Source organism: Anolis sagrei, chromosome 1 (genome assembly GCF_037176765.1).
Source record: "Anolis sagrei isolate rAnoSag1 chromosome 1, rAnoSag1.mat, whole genome shotgun sequence".
Lineage (NCBI taxonomy): Eukaryota > Metazoa > Chordata > Lepidosauria > Squamata > Dactyloidae > Anolis > Anolis sagrei.
The window spans coordinates 192,270,391-192,286,192 of record NC_090021.1 but is presented as its reverse complement, the minus strand read 5'-3'; the positions used below and the strand labels follow the sequence as shown (position 1 = coordinate 192,286,192).

General features: G+C 37.5%; 1 protein-coding gene across 1 annotated transcript in view; it reads right to left on the bottom strand.

Annotated features, from left to right (window-relative positions):
- CIR1 (corepressor interacting with RBPJ, CIR1) overlaps positions 1-15,802 on the bottom strand; it is a 37,413-nt gene that overhangs the window by 19,293 nt on the left and 2,318 nt on the right. Inside the window, exons 3-7 of the mRNA XM_060779303.2 lie at positions 13,855-13,928; positions 12,625-12,635; positions 12,471-12,526; positions 11,704-11,752; positions 11,433-11,550 (exon numbers count right to left, since the gene is read on the bottom strand). Of these exons, the coding sequence (XP_060635286.2) occupies positions 11,433-11,550; positions 11,704-11,752; positions 12,471-12,526; positions 12,625-12,635; positions 13,855-13,928 (308 nt within the window). The remainder of the gene's footprint in view (positions 1-11,432; positions 11,551-11,703; positions 11,753-12,470; positions 12,527-12,624; positions 12,636-13,854; positions 13,929-15,802) is intronic.

Below are 15,802 nucleotides of genomic sequence, written 5' to 3'. Positions count from 1 at the left end.
AGACAGAGAAGGACAGTCCATTTTACCGGTTTGGGGGGGGGGGGGCAGACAGACAGATGGACGTTGAAGGAGTAAAACTATTTCCTCCTGTTATTCCCCTCACCTATGTCGCCATTGTAAAAACAACTCTAATTTATAACATGGAGGCTGGGGGGGGGGGGGATAACTAGCGAAAACAGGGAAAATTTGTTTTCCTCCTTCAACCCCTCCCAAAAATGAGCTATCCTTCTCCAACACCCCCTTTTGGCCTCTGCCCAGAAAATGAAACAGTACTATTTTTTATCATTTCCGCTGAACTTTATATTGTTTTGCTTTGTTAGCTGTCTTGAGGACTTTTATATTATAAGCTGCAATCCAAATCAATGCAATTAATTAACAGAATAGATACCTAGTGACAGCCACATTAATACCAGCAGAATTTATCACTTAAAGCAATAAAATGCTTTTAATACGTCTTCTAAATTATGAAGTTGTACACTTGAACAACAGAATTATAGCTGAAAATTTTAGCTCAAATATATGTTGCCATAAATTCAGCACAATCAGAAAAAAACTATGGCTGTATTAAGTCTTATGTTGAAAGTGCAAAATGCTATGAAGGCCAGTTTACCAAAGCTTATATTGTCAGCTTGCCTTGATTCAAAGTATGCCATTTGACCTTATGATAACTACTGTTTCAATTCCAAAGCTGTGTTGCATATTTCCTCCTTTCCCAAGTGAAGGGATTTGTTGAGCTTTTTTAAAACTCTGCAATAATAATTTTAGCTTATCCAATTTGATATTTCTCAGATAACATGTCATGTCAGTCATACTAGGTATGATTAGTATAACAGACTAGTTCAATTTAAAATGACAGTAATGTTTTAGTCATCCTGAAAAGCAATTACTACAAAAGTAATCTTGAACACTGCTTTTCCTTCCTTAAATGGGGCATTAGGATGACATGGATCAGTATCATAGCATGAAATCTGGTGAATCCTAACCCCAAAGAATTTGCTTGTGGAAAAGAATTCCTGATCAAATTTCAGTCTGTTCCTCTATTCTAGCTGTCAGGTCTTCTGTCCTCATTTCACCGTCACTGTCTGCAACTCTTGGTTGAGCTGTCTTTGTTGGGAAAGTGGCAAGAAGTTGAAAGCAGATAATGGCTTAGGAAGGAACCAAATGAAATCTGTCTTCTAAGAACTAGGCAGCACTAGAGAGCAAGAGTAGAGGGGAAAGGGGTAAGAGGAAGAAGAGATTTGAGTGCAAAGTAGCAAAAAAGGTGACTTACATAAAGGGAACCCATATGAATTTATAGGTGACACAAAACTGGAAGGGAATAGCTAACACCTCAGTAGACAGAATAGAATTCAAAACCACTCTGATAGAACAAAAAACTAGACTGAAACAAAATAAAATTCGGCAGAGGTAAAAATGTGAGCTTCTATATTTATATAGTATAATATAAACTGGAAAATACGGATAGCAAGATGTGGCTTAGCAGTAGCATATATGAAAAAGGGTCCTAAGATCACAAGCTCAGAAACAGCCAGTGGTGTGATCCAATTACAGAAAAAATCTCTTCACTTTTCAAACCCAGCCATCAATACTAGTAACCTGTAGCTCCACAGTTTTGCCTAACCTGGTGCACTTGAGATGTTGTGAAATACAATTCCTATCATTCTGTATGCAAAGGATCTTGTAGCACCTTTAAGACAGAGAAAAGGAAGTTGGTCGAATAAAGTTTCACAGACTAGTCTACTTCCCCTGATAAATGGGAGGTAAGTGCCTATGGGCACAGCCTTATAGCTATGAATGCACAGGCTATTTGTGTGAATAGCCCACAGAAATGCAAAAATTGTGGGCATGATAGTGAAGTGACAGGTTCAGTTTTAATAATGACTGTTGAAAGAAAATGAGGTAGGAAAGATGTTCTCCAAACTCAAAGTGAGGAGATAACTCCCTCCACATTCATATGATTACTGGAATGAAGTGTGATGTATTGTCAAAGGCTTTCATGGCCGGAATCACTAGGTTGCTGTAAGTTTTTTCGGGCTATATGACCATGTTCTAGAAGCATTCTCTCCTGACGTTTCACCTGCATCTATGGCAAGCATCCTCAGAGGTAGTGAGGTCTGTTGGAACTAGGAAAATGGGTTTATATATCTGTGGAATAGCCAGGGTGGGACAAAGGATTCCTGTCTGTTGGAGCTAGGTGTGAATGTTTCAACTGACCACCTTGATTAGCATTTGATGGCCTTGCAGTGCCTGGAGCAATCTTTTGTTGAGAGGTGATTAGATGTCCTTGATTGTTTCCCCTCTGTTGTTTTGCTGTTGTAATTTTAGAGTTTTTAAATACTGGTAGCCAGATTTTGTTCATTTTCATGGTTTCCTCCTTTCTGTTGAAATTGTCCACATGCTTGTGGACTTACAGCTACCTAATGAAGTGTGATGTTGGCTGTGAACCAGAAAAAGATGTACTAAACTAGCCAAGGGAGTCCTCATGAGGCTGAGCGTGTTAATGTGTAGTGTACTCTCTGTTCTCTGTCGGTGGATTGGAGCTTGTGGATAAATTCCAATTGTGCTGTTTCACTTTCTAACTTTGGATTGTAGGGTTTTTTTTGGGGGGGTTAAGGATTTCTATTCTGAGGATGACTGGGCAGAGAAACAACAGAACTAGAATATCTTATAAACCATCTAGGACCTTAAGATCATCTGGGGAGACCCTGCTCTCGTTACTGCCTTTGTCACAAATCCGTTTGTTGGAGATGAGAGACAGACCCTTCTCAGTGGTGGCCCCTCGGCTATGGAATGCCCTCCCTATAGATATTAGATCGACCACCTCTCTTTTAACATTCTAGAAAAAAGTCAAGACGTGGCTTTTTGAACAAGCGTTTCCAAATGCAGAATAACTGACATAGGAAAATGGAATGATGACAATGAGACCGGACAACGTTTTTAACAAGGAGACACTATGAATTTATATTTTATTGATTTGTTTAGTTTTTATTATATGTTATGTTATTAATTATATTTATGATATTATAAGCATTGAATTTACCCTGTTAACCACCTTGAGTTGCCTACGGGCTGAGAAAGGCAGTATACAAGTACAGCAAATAAATAAATAAATAAAATCTCCACAAACTCCAGTATTGATAGTGGATTGAACAAAGAGAGTGATTTCCTGTCTCACTACATATTTTAAAAAATTAGAAAGCCTCATGAGGGGTTCTTTGGTCAGTTTATCAAATTTCCTTTCTGGTTCCCAGCCAGCATCACATTAAATGCACCATTCGTATGGTTATCTACTCACCTTACCTTTAGGTAACATCTTTCCTTCTACTGTTGTTCTCCAAGGACCATAATTAAAATTAATCTTGTTATCTCATAACCATACTGACAAGTTTTGCATTTCTATTGCTATTCACAGATACTATCTATCTCATTCATAACTATAAAGGTGTGTTCCTAGGCACTTCAATCCATGCTTCTGATGGAGTAGATTAAGTCCACAAAAGTTTATGCTGTCAATGACTTTCAGATAGACTTAAAGGTATTACAAAATCATTTTGCATACTGATATTCCAGATTAACACAGCTATGTCTTTGAATTCTGATCCAATCACCCTAGCTGGTATACCCATTTGAAGTTATAGTTTGCAATAATGTGGATGGCAGGCGATGAAGGCTGAGGAGGGTAATGCAGTATTTTAAAACAGGGCTTTGTATACAATTGTCTCATTCACTCCATTGTTAAAATCAGAAACTGCACATTCACACAAAACAGAATATATATACCAACAAAAGCCAAACTCTGTAACTAGTGAGGCTGGCATAGTAAAGAACATCATATATATTTTTCTTATTTATGTATTCGGTTTTCCACCCATAGGCAGGAAAGGATATGAAAGCTTCAACTCTAGCCACTACACATCTTTATCTTATAATGTCTCTGATTTTTGAGATTTCAGAAGGAACGGCTCATACATTTTCAAATCATAACTTCTCAGACATAAGAGCAATAAACTGTTTTTATTGAGGCAGAAAGTGAAAGCTGAGATTTGTGTGAAGTTGAACTTTAGGTCTGGCACTGTATTCTCACTTCTTGGCTGTTCTGTAATATTGTAGCATACAGCAAGCCCTTCTGAGTAAGTGAGCTCTCAAGCCTAGCCTCAAAGCCTTAAACTTTACAGGCTACACAAGAGAGGACTGAATAAGGACACTATCTATTGGAAGCACTAAGCTCTTACAAACCTGGAATCAAGCTCTTACAAGCCTGGACTCTGAAAACCTGGTTTGGTGGTGAGATACTTCAGAAGAAGTTGCTGAGAAAAAGCATCAGCAACTGATCAAGAGGGATACAAGGAAATGACTCTGATGTTTGAGCAAGGGAACCAAGATGTCCAAGAACAGCCCCTGATTACTGAAACCATCTCTTTACAAGATATTACAAACTCCAGTGGACAAAGAATTCCAATATATTAAAACAAGCATATTGAAAAACACCAAAAAAAGAGGATGGATAAATAGGAAATCTGTTCTACCCGAGTTGTCCAGAATCACTGGCATTTCTTACATTCTGTATTACAGTAGACGTAAGCAACTATGGAGAGCTGGGAGCTATTTTAATCCTGCAGGCACTTCACCATCATTCCCAATGTGTCCAGTTTTATCTTTGGCTGACTTTGAGCCACTTATTTTTTAGGTTTGTGTGTGCAGCACTAGTGGGGATTTTGAGATAAATTGCAGCATTTGGTGGCTGCTTAAGCCATTTTTGATGGGAAAATTGGTCATTTTTAAAGGAGGGAATTGTTTATTTATTTAAAACATTTATATTCCACCCTTCTCACCCCACAGGGGACTCAGGGTGGAGCACAACCTATATACGGCAAACATTCAATGCTGGGACATAAAACCATAAATATATACAAACATTAAAATCACTTATAACCACTTTAAAATCAGTTGCATCTCAAAACACCCTTCTATTATTGCCTCATTGCACTGCCCCAAAGGCTTGGTCCCACAGCCAGGTCTTCACCATCCTTCTGAAGGACAGGAGGGAGGGGGCTCATCTAATATTGCCAGGAAGGGAGTTCCATAACCAGGGGGCAATTACTGGGAAGGCCCTGTCTCTCATCCCCATCAAATGTGCTTCAGAGAATGCTTTATAGGGTTCCAGTCTGCACACAGTCCACAGGGCCACCCCCATATTATAGCCAAGCCTTGCTCCCCACATTATTTAACACAGAACATTTTATTAGCAAAAATAATATAGTTAAAGAGCATGCTTGCAAATCTGAAAACTCCATCAATATATTCTAAGCCCACATCTTCCTGAAATGACAGCTACAATTTTCTCACTACAGTTACATATATCACCTGTCAGAATTTTCTGAACAAGACATGGCTTGTTGTATTAGTTCTTGCAGTATAAATAGCAATATCAGACATCAGCCTACATAAGTGTAAGGAGTTTTCTTTGTCAGTTCACATAAGGAATCCGTACAGCACCAGACAACAGTGGCCTAGAAAGTATATGACCAAGGAAAAACAGAAGGAACCCATGAAAAGTGTGCTATGTTCCGGTGAAGCTACAGAAAAAGTGGATTAAAATTACCTAATATTTTAACATGTACTGTGGGATGGGAGAGCATATGCACAGTAACTCCAACAGGATCACTAAACTTTGTGCAGCAGAAATTTTGATCAGGCCCAAATTTCCATAGTCAAGTAGTGAAGCAACATGACTAAAATACTGTGAACAATTAGTGGATTTTGCCTAGAAAGGCTGGTAACAAAAAGAAGTATTGCGTCTGATGAATTGAACTTCAATCTACACATCTCACACTATAAGAAATGTTAGTTTTTAAGAACTCTTGTCATTTTTGCTACATTAGATTTAAACATGCTATCCTGTTGAAAAAGGTGAGGAATTTTAAAATGCACCACACAACTGTATCAGTTTCTGATATATTATGTCACATATTCAATTTAATTTAGGATATTCAAAACGTTACTGAAAAAAGAAAAGAGAAGGTGAACCTAACTCGGACTCTGATAAATTTTAATGAATTATGTGATTGCCAACCATTATATGGTCAATAACCATTGTGGAAAACACAGTTACCTAACTTTTGTATAAAGTTGAAGGCCAAAATATCTGGGGACCCACAGGCTGAGAACCACTGATCTTACCCAAGGTTAGTTTATAGCTCGTGCTACCTTAAGAAAGATTCCTTTGTACATTTGGGTATGAGTCTGTGTGAAAATGCCACAAGTGAGAAAACAATATAAACAATTAGCTTGGCAAAAAATTGTGCACAGTCCAGCAGCTCTGTATTAGTCAGCAATTTTGTTATGACTTGTGTCAGCCATTACAACAGCATCAGACAAGGAAATCCTAGTCTCTGTCTGGGATCTACTATGGTTTCTTCAACAAATAGAGCTGTTTTGTAGCTGAAACATAGGCCATATGGTATCCTACCTATAGTTATAGTTGGATTTATTGCAGCCGATTGTGCCAATTAAGCGGATCCACTTTGTTGATTATACCTTTAAATAAGCAGGGGTGGGAACTACGTGGTCTCTCAGATTTTGTTGGACTTCACTGTCAGCAGCCCTAGCTAGGATAGCCAATGGTGAGGCTCCAAGGTATTACAGTCCAACAACATAATCCTCTTCCCTAGCCATTATCTAGCTAACACATTCCTTAGCAATTAAGACTGCTTTAGTCGTTCCCCCACTGAAAGACAGCATAGCAAGAAAAAAAATAAGCCAGTTACCTTTCAGCTTTGTGTATCTGAAGTAAAACAAAAAATATTCAAGAGAAAGGCAGAAGGAATGGCACTTCTTATTTCTCATGGTTTCACTTCAATCGTGCAGAAATTAGAGAGTGCATATAAACTATTAATCTCAAATCAGGTTATGCCACAAATGATTTTAGGATTATAAACATTAACATTATCTCATCAAGAGATTTAATACACATTAATATTGTTAAAATCATTGCATGGGTTCCAAAACTCAATCCAGTCTATTCAAGAGACACAATATGGGGAGTAAATAATATGTTGTGTTCACTATTAAAAGGTGTCGCACCAATGGATTAGCGTGGATGCATTTTAAAGAGCTGCAGATTGCATTCTTGAGCAAATGTGCTTAAAAGCAAAAGATACGCTGAAACTAGTGTCTTGCATTTGAAAACGACACAGGATAGTTAAGACTGAGGTGTAACAATGAAGTAGCCTCACACTGGATCTTAAAAAAAGATTTCAGGATAACTATGGGACAATTTTTTTTTTGTCATTTCAGGAGTGACTTGAAAAACTGCAAGTCGTTTCTGGTGTGACAGAATTGGCTATCTGCAAGGACGTTGCCCAGAGGACACCCGGATGATTTGATGTTTTTATCATCCTTGTGGGAGGCTTCTCTCATGTCCCTGCATGAGGAGCTGGAGTTGATAGAGGGAGCTCATCCGCCTCTGCCCAGATTCGAACCTGCGACCTGTTGGTCTTAAGTTCTGCTGGCACAGGGGTTTAGCCCACTGCGCCACCGTGGGACAAATAAATGAGACATACAGATTAAATGAAACCTGATTTGATATCAAGACATTCCGCCTTCCCATTCCATTTCATTAGTAGTACACTGTAATTCGGAGTGCTGTAAATTCTACTATTTCAGAGACAGAAGGGGAACCAATGTCAAATAAACATTTTCTTTAATGGTACCTCACTTTCTGTCCCATTTGGCCTTCAGAAGTATCAGAATTACATCCCTACCGTCATTCTTTATAATTAGTATAAGTAACTAATAGTTGTCAGTAGTTAATGGGAAGTGAAAGGGTTGAATTAGGAGTAGGAATATCTTAGATGGAACTGACTATACTTCAATAAACCACCAATGCCAATTCAGCCCAACTGATATAGCTCTGCAAACACATACAGAATTTACCTTATCTTGATTACGAACATGGAAAAAAATCCTCTAAAACCAGCTTAGCCTAAAGAAGCATTTTGATTGCCTAATTTAACTTTGTAAAGGACACAGTAAAGCTTATAGCTGGTCTCAGTAAACCTCTCAGCTGGAACATTCTAACACTACCATGTAGCTTCCAGTGATCAAAGTAAGTTACTTTATATGTCAAACTAAGATTTCATAATGGAAATAAATGCATCACCAGGGGGGGTGTAGTTGTCATGAAATAATTACACTCCTGGGAGATTACAGACAAGGCTGTACCCCAGGGGTGTGATTATCCCATGATAACCACATCCAGTGAAATTGCCTTATTGCAAAAATAATCTCCATTCACCAGCAAGATATATTATTCAATAGGACACTTTTGAAAGCAGAAAGATTATATTTTTTAAAGTTTGAATCATCAACTGGATTAGCCCTACAGTCTGTATACAAAGGGAAAAATGAAATCCACCCAGACACGAGTACTTGTTATTTCCTCTGTTTCCTACAGCACAGAGCTGGGTTATTTGGTATTGTAAAAACCACAGACAGCCATTCTTAAAGAACAAGGTATTCATTAGCACCAGACTGGAGCTTGAATCTCTATGGGCGCAATCATCCCAAAGCTATTACATATGAAGTATGACCAGGGAGCTGAAAAGAAAGTGTACAAATAGGATGCCAAGATCCTTAGCAATCCATTAGGCTGACTGTGCACATGGAACTCAAAGAAAGCTAGGTTCCTACTAAAAATGCAATAATGCTTGGATACACAATTGTTTGGTGATACCTTCACATATAGAAAAAGTTCACAGAAGAGCATAAAAATTGTCCAATTACTCAGCAATTCCGTAATGACTGAGTACTTAAATCTCACTGAAGTCACTGAGCACAGAGGCATGCCCTTCTTCCATTTGGAAAGTGATAGTCAATTCCCAAGTCACTGGTTGTCTCATGAAGTAGAGCTGTGCCCTCTCTTCTCTGGTTTGAAGTGACACTCTTAACATCAAGAAGCATTTCTAAAACTGTCTGCTTACAAAAGATTCGAAAGAATGACCTACTTATTCAAACAAATTAAGGAATTCATTAAAATGACATCAACCAAGCAGACACATCTCTGAAACGGGTTTCTGGAAATCCCGAATCTAAAATTCCAAATTTTCTGGTAGTTTTAGCTAGAGTTGTGAAAAAATATAAAAGCAGCCTGTAAATTGCTGAAAGGGTGGACAGAAGACAGAGCTGATTGCCAATTTCCACTGGATGACCTAGAACTCTAGAGATTTCTGCAAAGAATGCTAGATCTTACAAAACAAACCTTTCGTTTATAGTCTAGATGGCTAAGGTTGATACCCATTGAAACCGGTGTTCAAAATGTTGGAACAGTACACCATTACATTAGAATCTTATAAAGCCATCATTACTACAAATGCCCATCATGGCTTAGAGAGGATATCGATACAATACCATTTAACAGAGGATATGCAATTTAATACTTAAAACTGGAAGAGATTTCCAGCCATTTCTAATTCTGACTCTGAGGGCTTAAGACAGGTTTTGGGAGCCAAGAGCGGTAGTCCACACTCTTGTTACATCCTGTATAGATTACTGCAATGTGCTTGATGTGAGGTTGCCTTTGAAGATTGTTCAGAATCTTTAATTGGTCCAATGGGCAGCAGCCAGGTTGCTCACTGGAGCGGCGTACAGGGAGCACACAACTCCCCTGTTGTACCAGCTCTGCTGGCTGCCAGTCTGCTACTGAGCACAATTCAAAGTGTTGGCTTTAGCCTATAAAGCCCTAACTTACCTGTCTGAACGTAACATCCCCGATGAATCTCACAGATTAAGATTGTCTGAGGAGGCCCTGCTCTTGTTCCCATCTTTCTTGCAAGAGCGACTGGTGGGGATGAGAGACAGAGCCTTCTCAGTTGCGGCCCCTCAGCTGTGGAACACTTCCCTAGGGACATTAGATCAGCCCCCTCCCTCCTAGTCTTCAGAAGAAAAGTAGCAACTTGGCTTTGGGGGCAGGCTTTGGGCGAATAGTGCAGTGCAATAACAGATTTGGAATATGTGCAATTACCATGGATCAGCTTTGGACTACGATTTATGGATGGTGTGATTTTAATACTGAATATAATGCTTTTATGTATTGATTTTAATTTAATTTAATTTAATTTAAGTTTAATGTTATGTATGTGTTTTGAGGCACTGAATAATTGCCTATATGTAAGCCGCCTTGAGCCCCCTTCAGGGTATAGAAAGATAAGTTATAAATAGGGTAAATAAATAAATAAATGTTACTCCTAGTGTAGTAGAAGGTACAAGTGGGTTTTCAATTTTTTTATAGAGGGAAAACTGTGTTAGTGGAATGAGGTTTGTAAAGTGTGCCCCCTAATATAAAGACGTAGCTCATCCATGATTTAGAGAACTGTGTCCTAAATTTTTATAATGCCAGGACTGTGTTTTGGTTGGGCAGTAAGTAAACAAGCTCGGCTGGGCTCATTTCTGAGAAGACATGGTGGAGACTCAGGGAAGTATAGTGAATTGGATTTGAGTCATCTTGTTTTAATCAGTCAAGAAATTCACTGGATTATCACTCAGCCTAATCTATCTCACAAAGTGGGATAACAAAATGGCAAGGAAAAGGAGAACCATACATACAACACTGAGATGATCTGGCTACTTTGATAACTTCATAGAGCTCACAATATACAAATAAATAAATGAGTGAGACAGACATGCACAGGACTGCAATAAATAAGAGTATCTTAGGTACAGTACATTATGTAGTCAGTAGTGATTCCTACTGTCTTGTCTTTCCTTTTCCCCAGTTAGTGGATGGAATGAGAGCTATGATTTCTGGGGCTTCCATGCCTTGCATTTATAGCATGAGTTACACAAGAAAAATCAAATGCACCCATCCTTGGGATGATGCCACACTCTACTAGTAATGGAGAGAAGAGACTAGCGCTGCACAAGTGTGCCAGTTGCTATAACACTACAAACATCATCATTCTAAAGTTTTCAGTGCAAATTTCAGTCCTTGCAGCACACAATCTGGAATCACTATGGCCCCTTCTATACTGTCAGAGAAAATCCAGATTATCTGCTTTGAACTGGATTATATGGCAGTGTAGACTCCTGTAATCCACTTCAAAGCAGATAATGTGGATTATCTAATTTGATAATCTGGATTATACGGCAGTGTAGAAGGGGCCCCGGTCAGATGATTCTTGCCACACTAACTAAGAAAGGGCCATTATTCCTTTCAGAGAAGAGACACTATAATACATCTTCAAAACCATTTCCCATGAAAACATTTCATACAAAGCATCTCTTTCAAAATATTCAGGATGATGACATAACTATCCAATTGCAGAACTTTTGTTGTCTTCCTAAGCTGTTACCAATCTACAGAAACTACATGAGTCTGAGAAAACATTTCAAGGTATCACATCCCAGTCTAATTAAAAGCCATTTTAAGTGCTTACCTGAGCCATCATTGGAAACTGAGCTTGCATTAATTCCAGAAAGGCCAAACAGTGGACATTCTCGGTCTGTGTTTACATGGCCCCATTTGTGACACTTTATACACCTCACGTTCCGCACCTGTAAGATTATCATATCTACATCAATATTTTTGTCTCCTCCTGTCCAATGACATTATTGAATAATAAAGGCTTAGTAAATGATTATTTACACTACTGAATATTTGAAATTCATTGATATATAAGACCTGGGGGAGAGATGTGCAAAACTTGCCTGGATGCCAAATGGCTGATCTCTGATGTTCATGTCATCTTTGGCATATCTGTTAAATGCAAGAATATAAGATATAGATACATAGATATAGATATATGTGCAGAAAAAGAACATTGCTGCTATCTTACAGAATATTCAAGATACAAAAAAAGAGAAAAAAATAAGAGAGTGCTTCCAATCTATCAAAACTTTAGTTTATAAAAGTCTCACATCAGATAACCTGCTAGTTTGAAAGGTTCCAGAACTGTCATTGTGACAAACTTGTCAAAACTTTGATTTTTTTTTAGAGGTGCTGATTTCATAGTTGCTGTTGTTTTTACTAATATACATTGATGCATTTTTGGGACTGATTTTTGCAAGGTAGCCCCCAGAATTCAGTGCATTTTCTGCTCCCCAATTCCAGGCTGCTCTGGAGGCAAGAAGGTAGTGATGTATAAACTGAGCATTTCTGAATTCAACAATTGTGTGATGAGTTCTAAAGTTATATGGCCACAGACCTGATCTGATTGTCAATAATGTGGTAAGTGCACTTTGTTAAGTTTGAACTGTATTCATTTGGCTTCCCTCAATTTATGGAAAATATATATATTCGACCTTAAACAGAGCTCATGGACTCAGCTTGATACATATTCAAAAATAAGAAGATTCAAAAGAGTTTCTAGATTTTTTAATACTGCAGTTCAGCTGGATACATGAAACCGTAAGAAACCTACTCAAACAAAAAAGTCCTACAAATGGAATCCCAATAAGAAAGGAATAATTCTTACTTTTCACGTGGAGCTACTTTCTGCCACTCAAATTTGTACTCAGTTTCACCCTCTTGCTGAAAAGAATAACATAAAAAATAATGCCAGATATAAACAGTGTATTTTGAAATGCATGCCCAATAAATGTAAGTAAAAAATAAATTGTCAAAATTACCTCTTTTGTCTCTTGTTTGATTATCACCATGAACGGCAAGAAAAAGAGTAAAGACAATGCATTAGATAAAATATACTGTAGATACTAGTGTTGTAGACATTTGATAGATCATACATCTATTAAATTATTTGACAAAGCTTTTATAGTCTAAAATGTAGTAAATATTTTCAGTATTGGAGTGCAATATGTGTAATAATCTCAAAGTCTGATTTCTAAACTCAAAGTTAAGGCTGAAATATCTTATATTTTTACACAGAAGTAAACGGCATACATTTTAGTAAGGATTTCTAAACAAATATGCATAGGACTGTATTAGAACTGTGGTTTTCCAGTATTCAAACTTTTGATATTATGCAGAACTGTGGGAACTGTGTGACCGTTAGACAGTATGCCCCCACCAGATTTCCTACACTCTTTTCATCACTTCTCAAAGGGTGCCATAAAAAGTTAATATTTTATATTCTCAAATGGTCAGCTTACTTCATGTCTCCTTTTGGAGATAAAAAGTGGGGTATCAATAAACATAAACATAATGATGATGATGTCATGATGCAAGGTGCTGGATTTTTTCCTGGAATAAACTCATGCTCTGATTACATTAACCTATTTACAAGTCATAGGATGATAAAAATCATCTGAAGTTTGCTTTGATTTGTAGAAGCATTAAAATGGCTTCCTCTTCATAGTGATTTGGGTAAATTTAAATGAAATATATAAAAAAAATGTAAACAGTAGCAAAAACATGTACAGAGGTGTGTTAATGTGTAAATTGTTTGACAGTAACATGTATGCCAAATAATTGGCAGCTACGTGTGTGCAATTATATGGCTAGTATATTAAGTTTTTGAATGGCGATACAGCTAACCCAAGAATCTTTTGCTACCTTTTATAAAGATCGCCTTGAAAAATTAGACCACTGGCCCATCTGGCAGTAGCTTCCCCAGGCTTCCTCGCTTTCCATGGAGAGACCACAATAGCTTTTGAGACCTATATGGAAAGCATGCATTTTCCGCTAGGCTCTGGGTACAATTTTCTAGCATTTGAGAAAAGTTGTGATTCTTTGATCACATATAACAGATAACAGTGATAAAAGTTCTCAATATAGTATGTGGGTTGGTGGAGTGACAGGAATTGGGAAGTTTGTTAGAATTAAATCAAAATGGGCTCAAAGAACGTATATTTACAACACAAACATAAATAAAACACGGAAGTTACTGAATACAAAGTTACCTTTCTTTGCTCCAGGTGGGGCCTCATACATAAAATTCAAACCATTCTTTACACGTTCATCACCCATAAGCAATCTGCATGAGATGGATAATAATCCAATATCAGAAACACACACTGATATTAAAACAAGTTTTAATTAATTAATTAATTAAATCTGATAAAAATAATTCTACATTAATTATAGAATAAACTTCGATAATAAACTACAATTCAATGTTCAGTACTTATAGTAAACCTTAAAAGTATCCTCAGGTTTTCCAGACGTCTTAAAACAGAAACGGCATTAAAACTTACCAGTTACATTAGAATCTTGACCAGCTCAGTACCAGAAACACAACTAGGACATATTCACCCAAAATGCATTTAAAAATTATGTTTTCAATGTTTTGAACAAAACATCAAGATTTTGATGCAAACAAATTATGAAAAACAACTAGTCATTTAATCCCAAGTATATCCTGGAATCTATTGGGGCCACTTTATTACATCTATTCTGTAAATACAGCAGTGGATGTCCAGTCGCTTCCAATTTTCCCCTTTACTTTTGGCATTTTTGGCAGTTTGTGAGGCTCCCACAAAACCCTGGGACAAAAACATTACCCACCGGAATTATCACAGCTGCAAACTCCTGAGGTAAAGTTTGTTTAGACTCTAGACTATGGAGTGCTATTTTCAAAAACTATGATAGATAAGCTTATCAATTTTAAGATATTCATTGGCAGTTACTGGGATTAGAAAATATTCTTTTAAAATGACAACAAGATATTATCTAAAGACTATTTCTATCATCATATCCTTCTAACACAGTGGTTCTTAATCTGGGGTCCCCAGATATTTTTGGCCTACAACTCCCAGAAATCCCAGCCAGTTTACCAGCTGTTAGGATTTCTGGGAGTTGAAGGTCAAAAACATCTGAGGACCCCAGGTTGAGAACCACTGTTCTAACATGAATACATTGCTCACGGCAGTTCACCATAGTTAAAATATAAAGGGGAAAGGTATGAAAAGAAGAGGTTTTCAAAAAGATAACTGGGTGGGTTTGAACTGTTTTCTTCAACATGGTTCTACATCACTTAGGCTTCTGGTCACCGTCTGACTTTTTCCCCTTTAAATATGAGTAAAATATTTTATAAAAACAAATGCATAATAAGGAAAATTAACAATGAATTGAGAAACCTCAAAATGTTGTCTATTACACTCTTGTTATATCTCAAATAGACTACTGCAACACGCTCTACGTGGGGCTGTCCTTGAAGACACCCCCCATTACGTCAGCTCCACTGGCTGCCAGTCTGTTGCTGAGCACATTTCAAAGTGCTGGCTTTGGCCTATAAAGCTGTAAAGGGCTCCGGTCCAATTTACCTGTCCGAACATATCTCAGCTTACATGTGGGACAAATGTCCACAGAAACATAAAAGCAAAGCAATCAATAAAATAAAACACATTAAAAGAGGAGTATCATAAAATACAACACCAAAATAAAAACACATTAAACATGGCAAAATAAAACAGAGTTGGAACCCCTATCACACCACATTCAGCATAAACCAATATCCGGATTTCTAAGATGGACCTGGCCAAGGTATATAAGGGAACTCCCTCACTAAAGATATCAGACTAGCCCCACCTCTCCTGGCTTTCAGGAAAAAAAGTGAAGACTCTGGAAGCAGGTGTTTGGGTAGTGCAATGCGGAATCAGCACAATGTAGCACACAAATGACGACTCAGGACGGGATATCATGTGTTAACAGTTTAATGCTATCTATGTATTTTAATTGTCTATTGCTTAGATGCTTTGGATTTTATGTTGTGGAATATGTGGCATTACATTTTGCCATTTTGTACGCCACTCTGAGTCCTTTGCAAGGGTGAGAAGAGTGGAATATAAAACAAACAAACAAATAAATATCTTAAAAGTAAAGTACTGTAGTATATTTTTCTTTAGCATA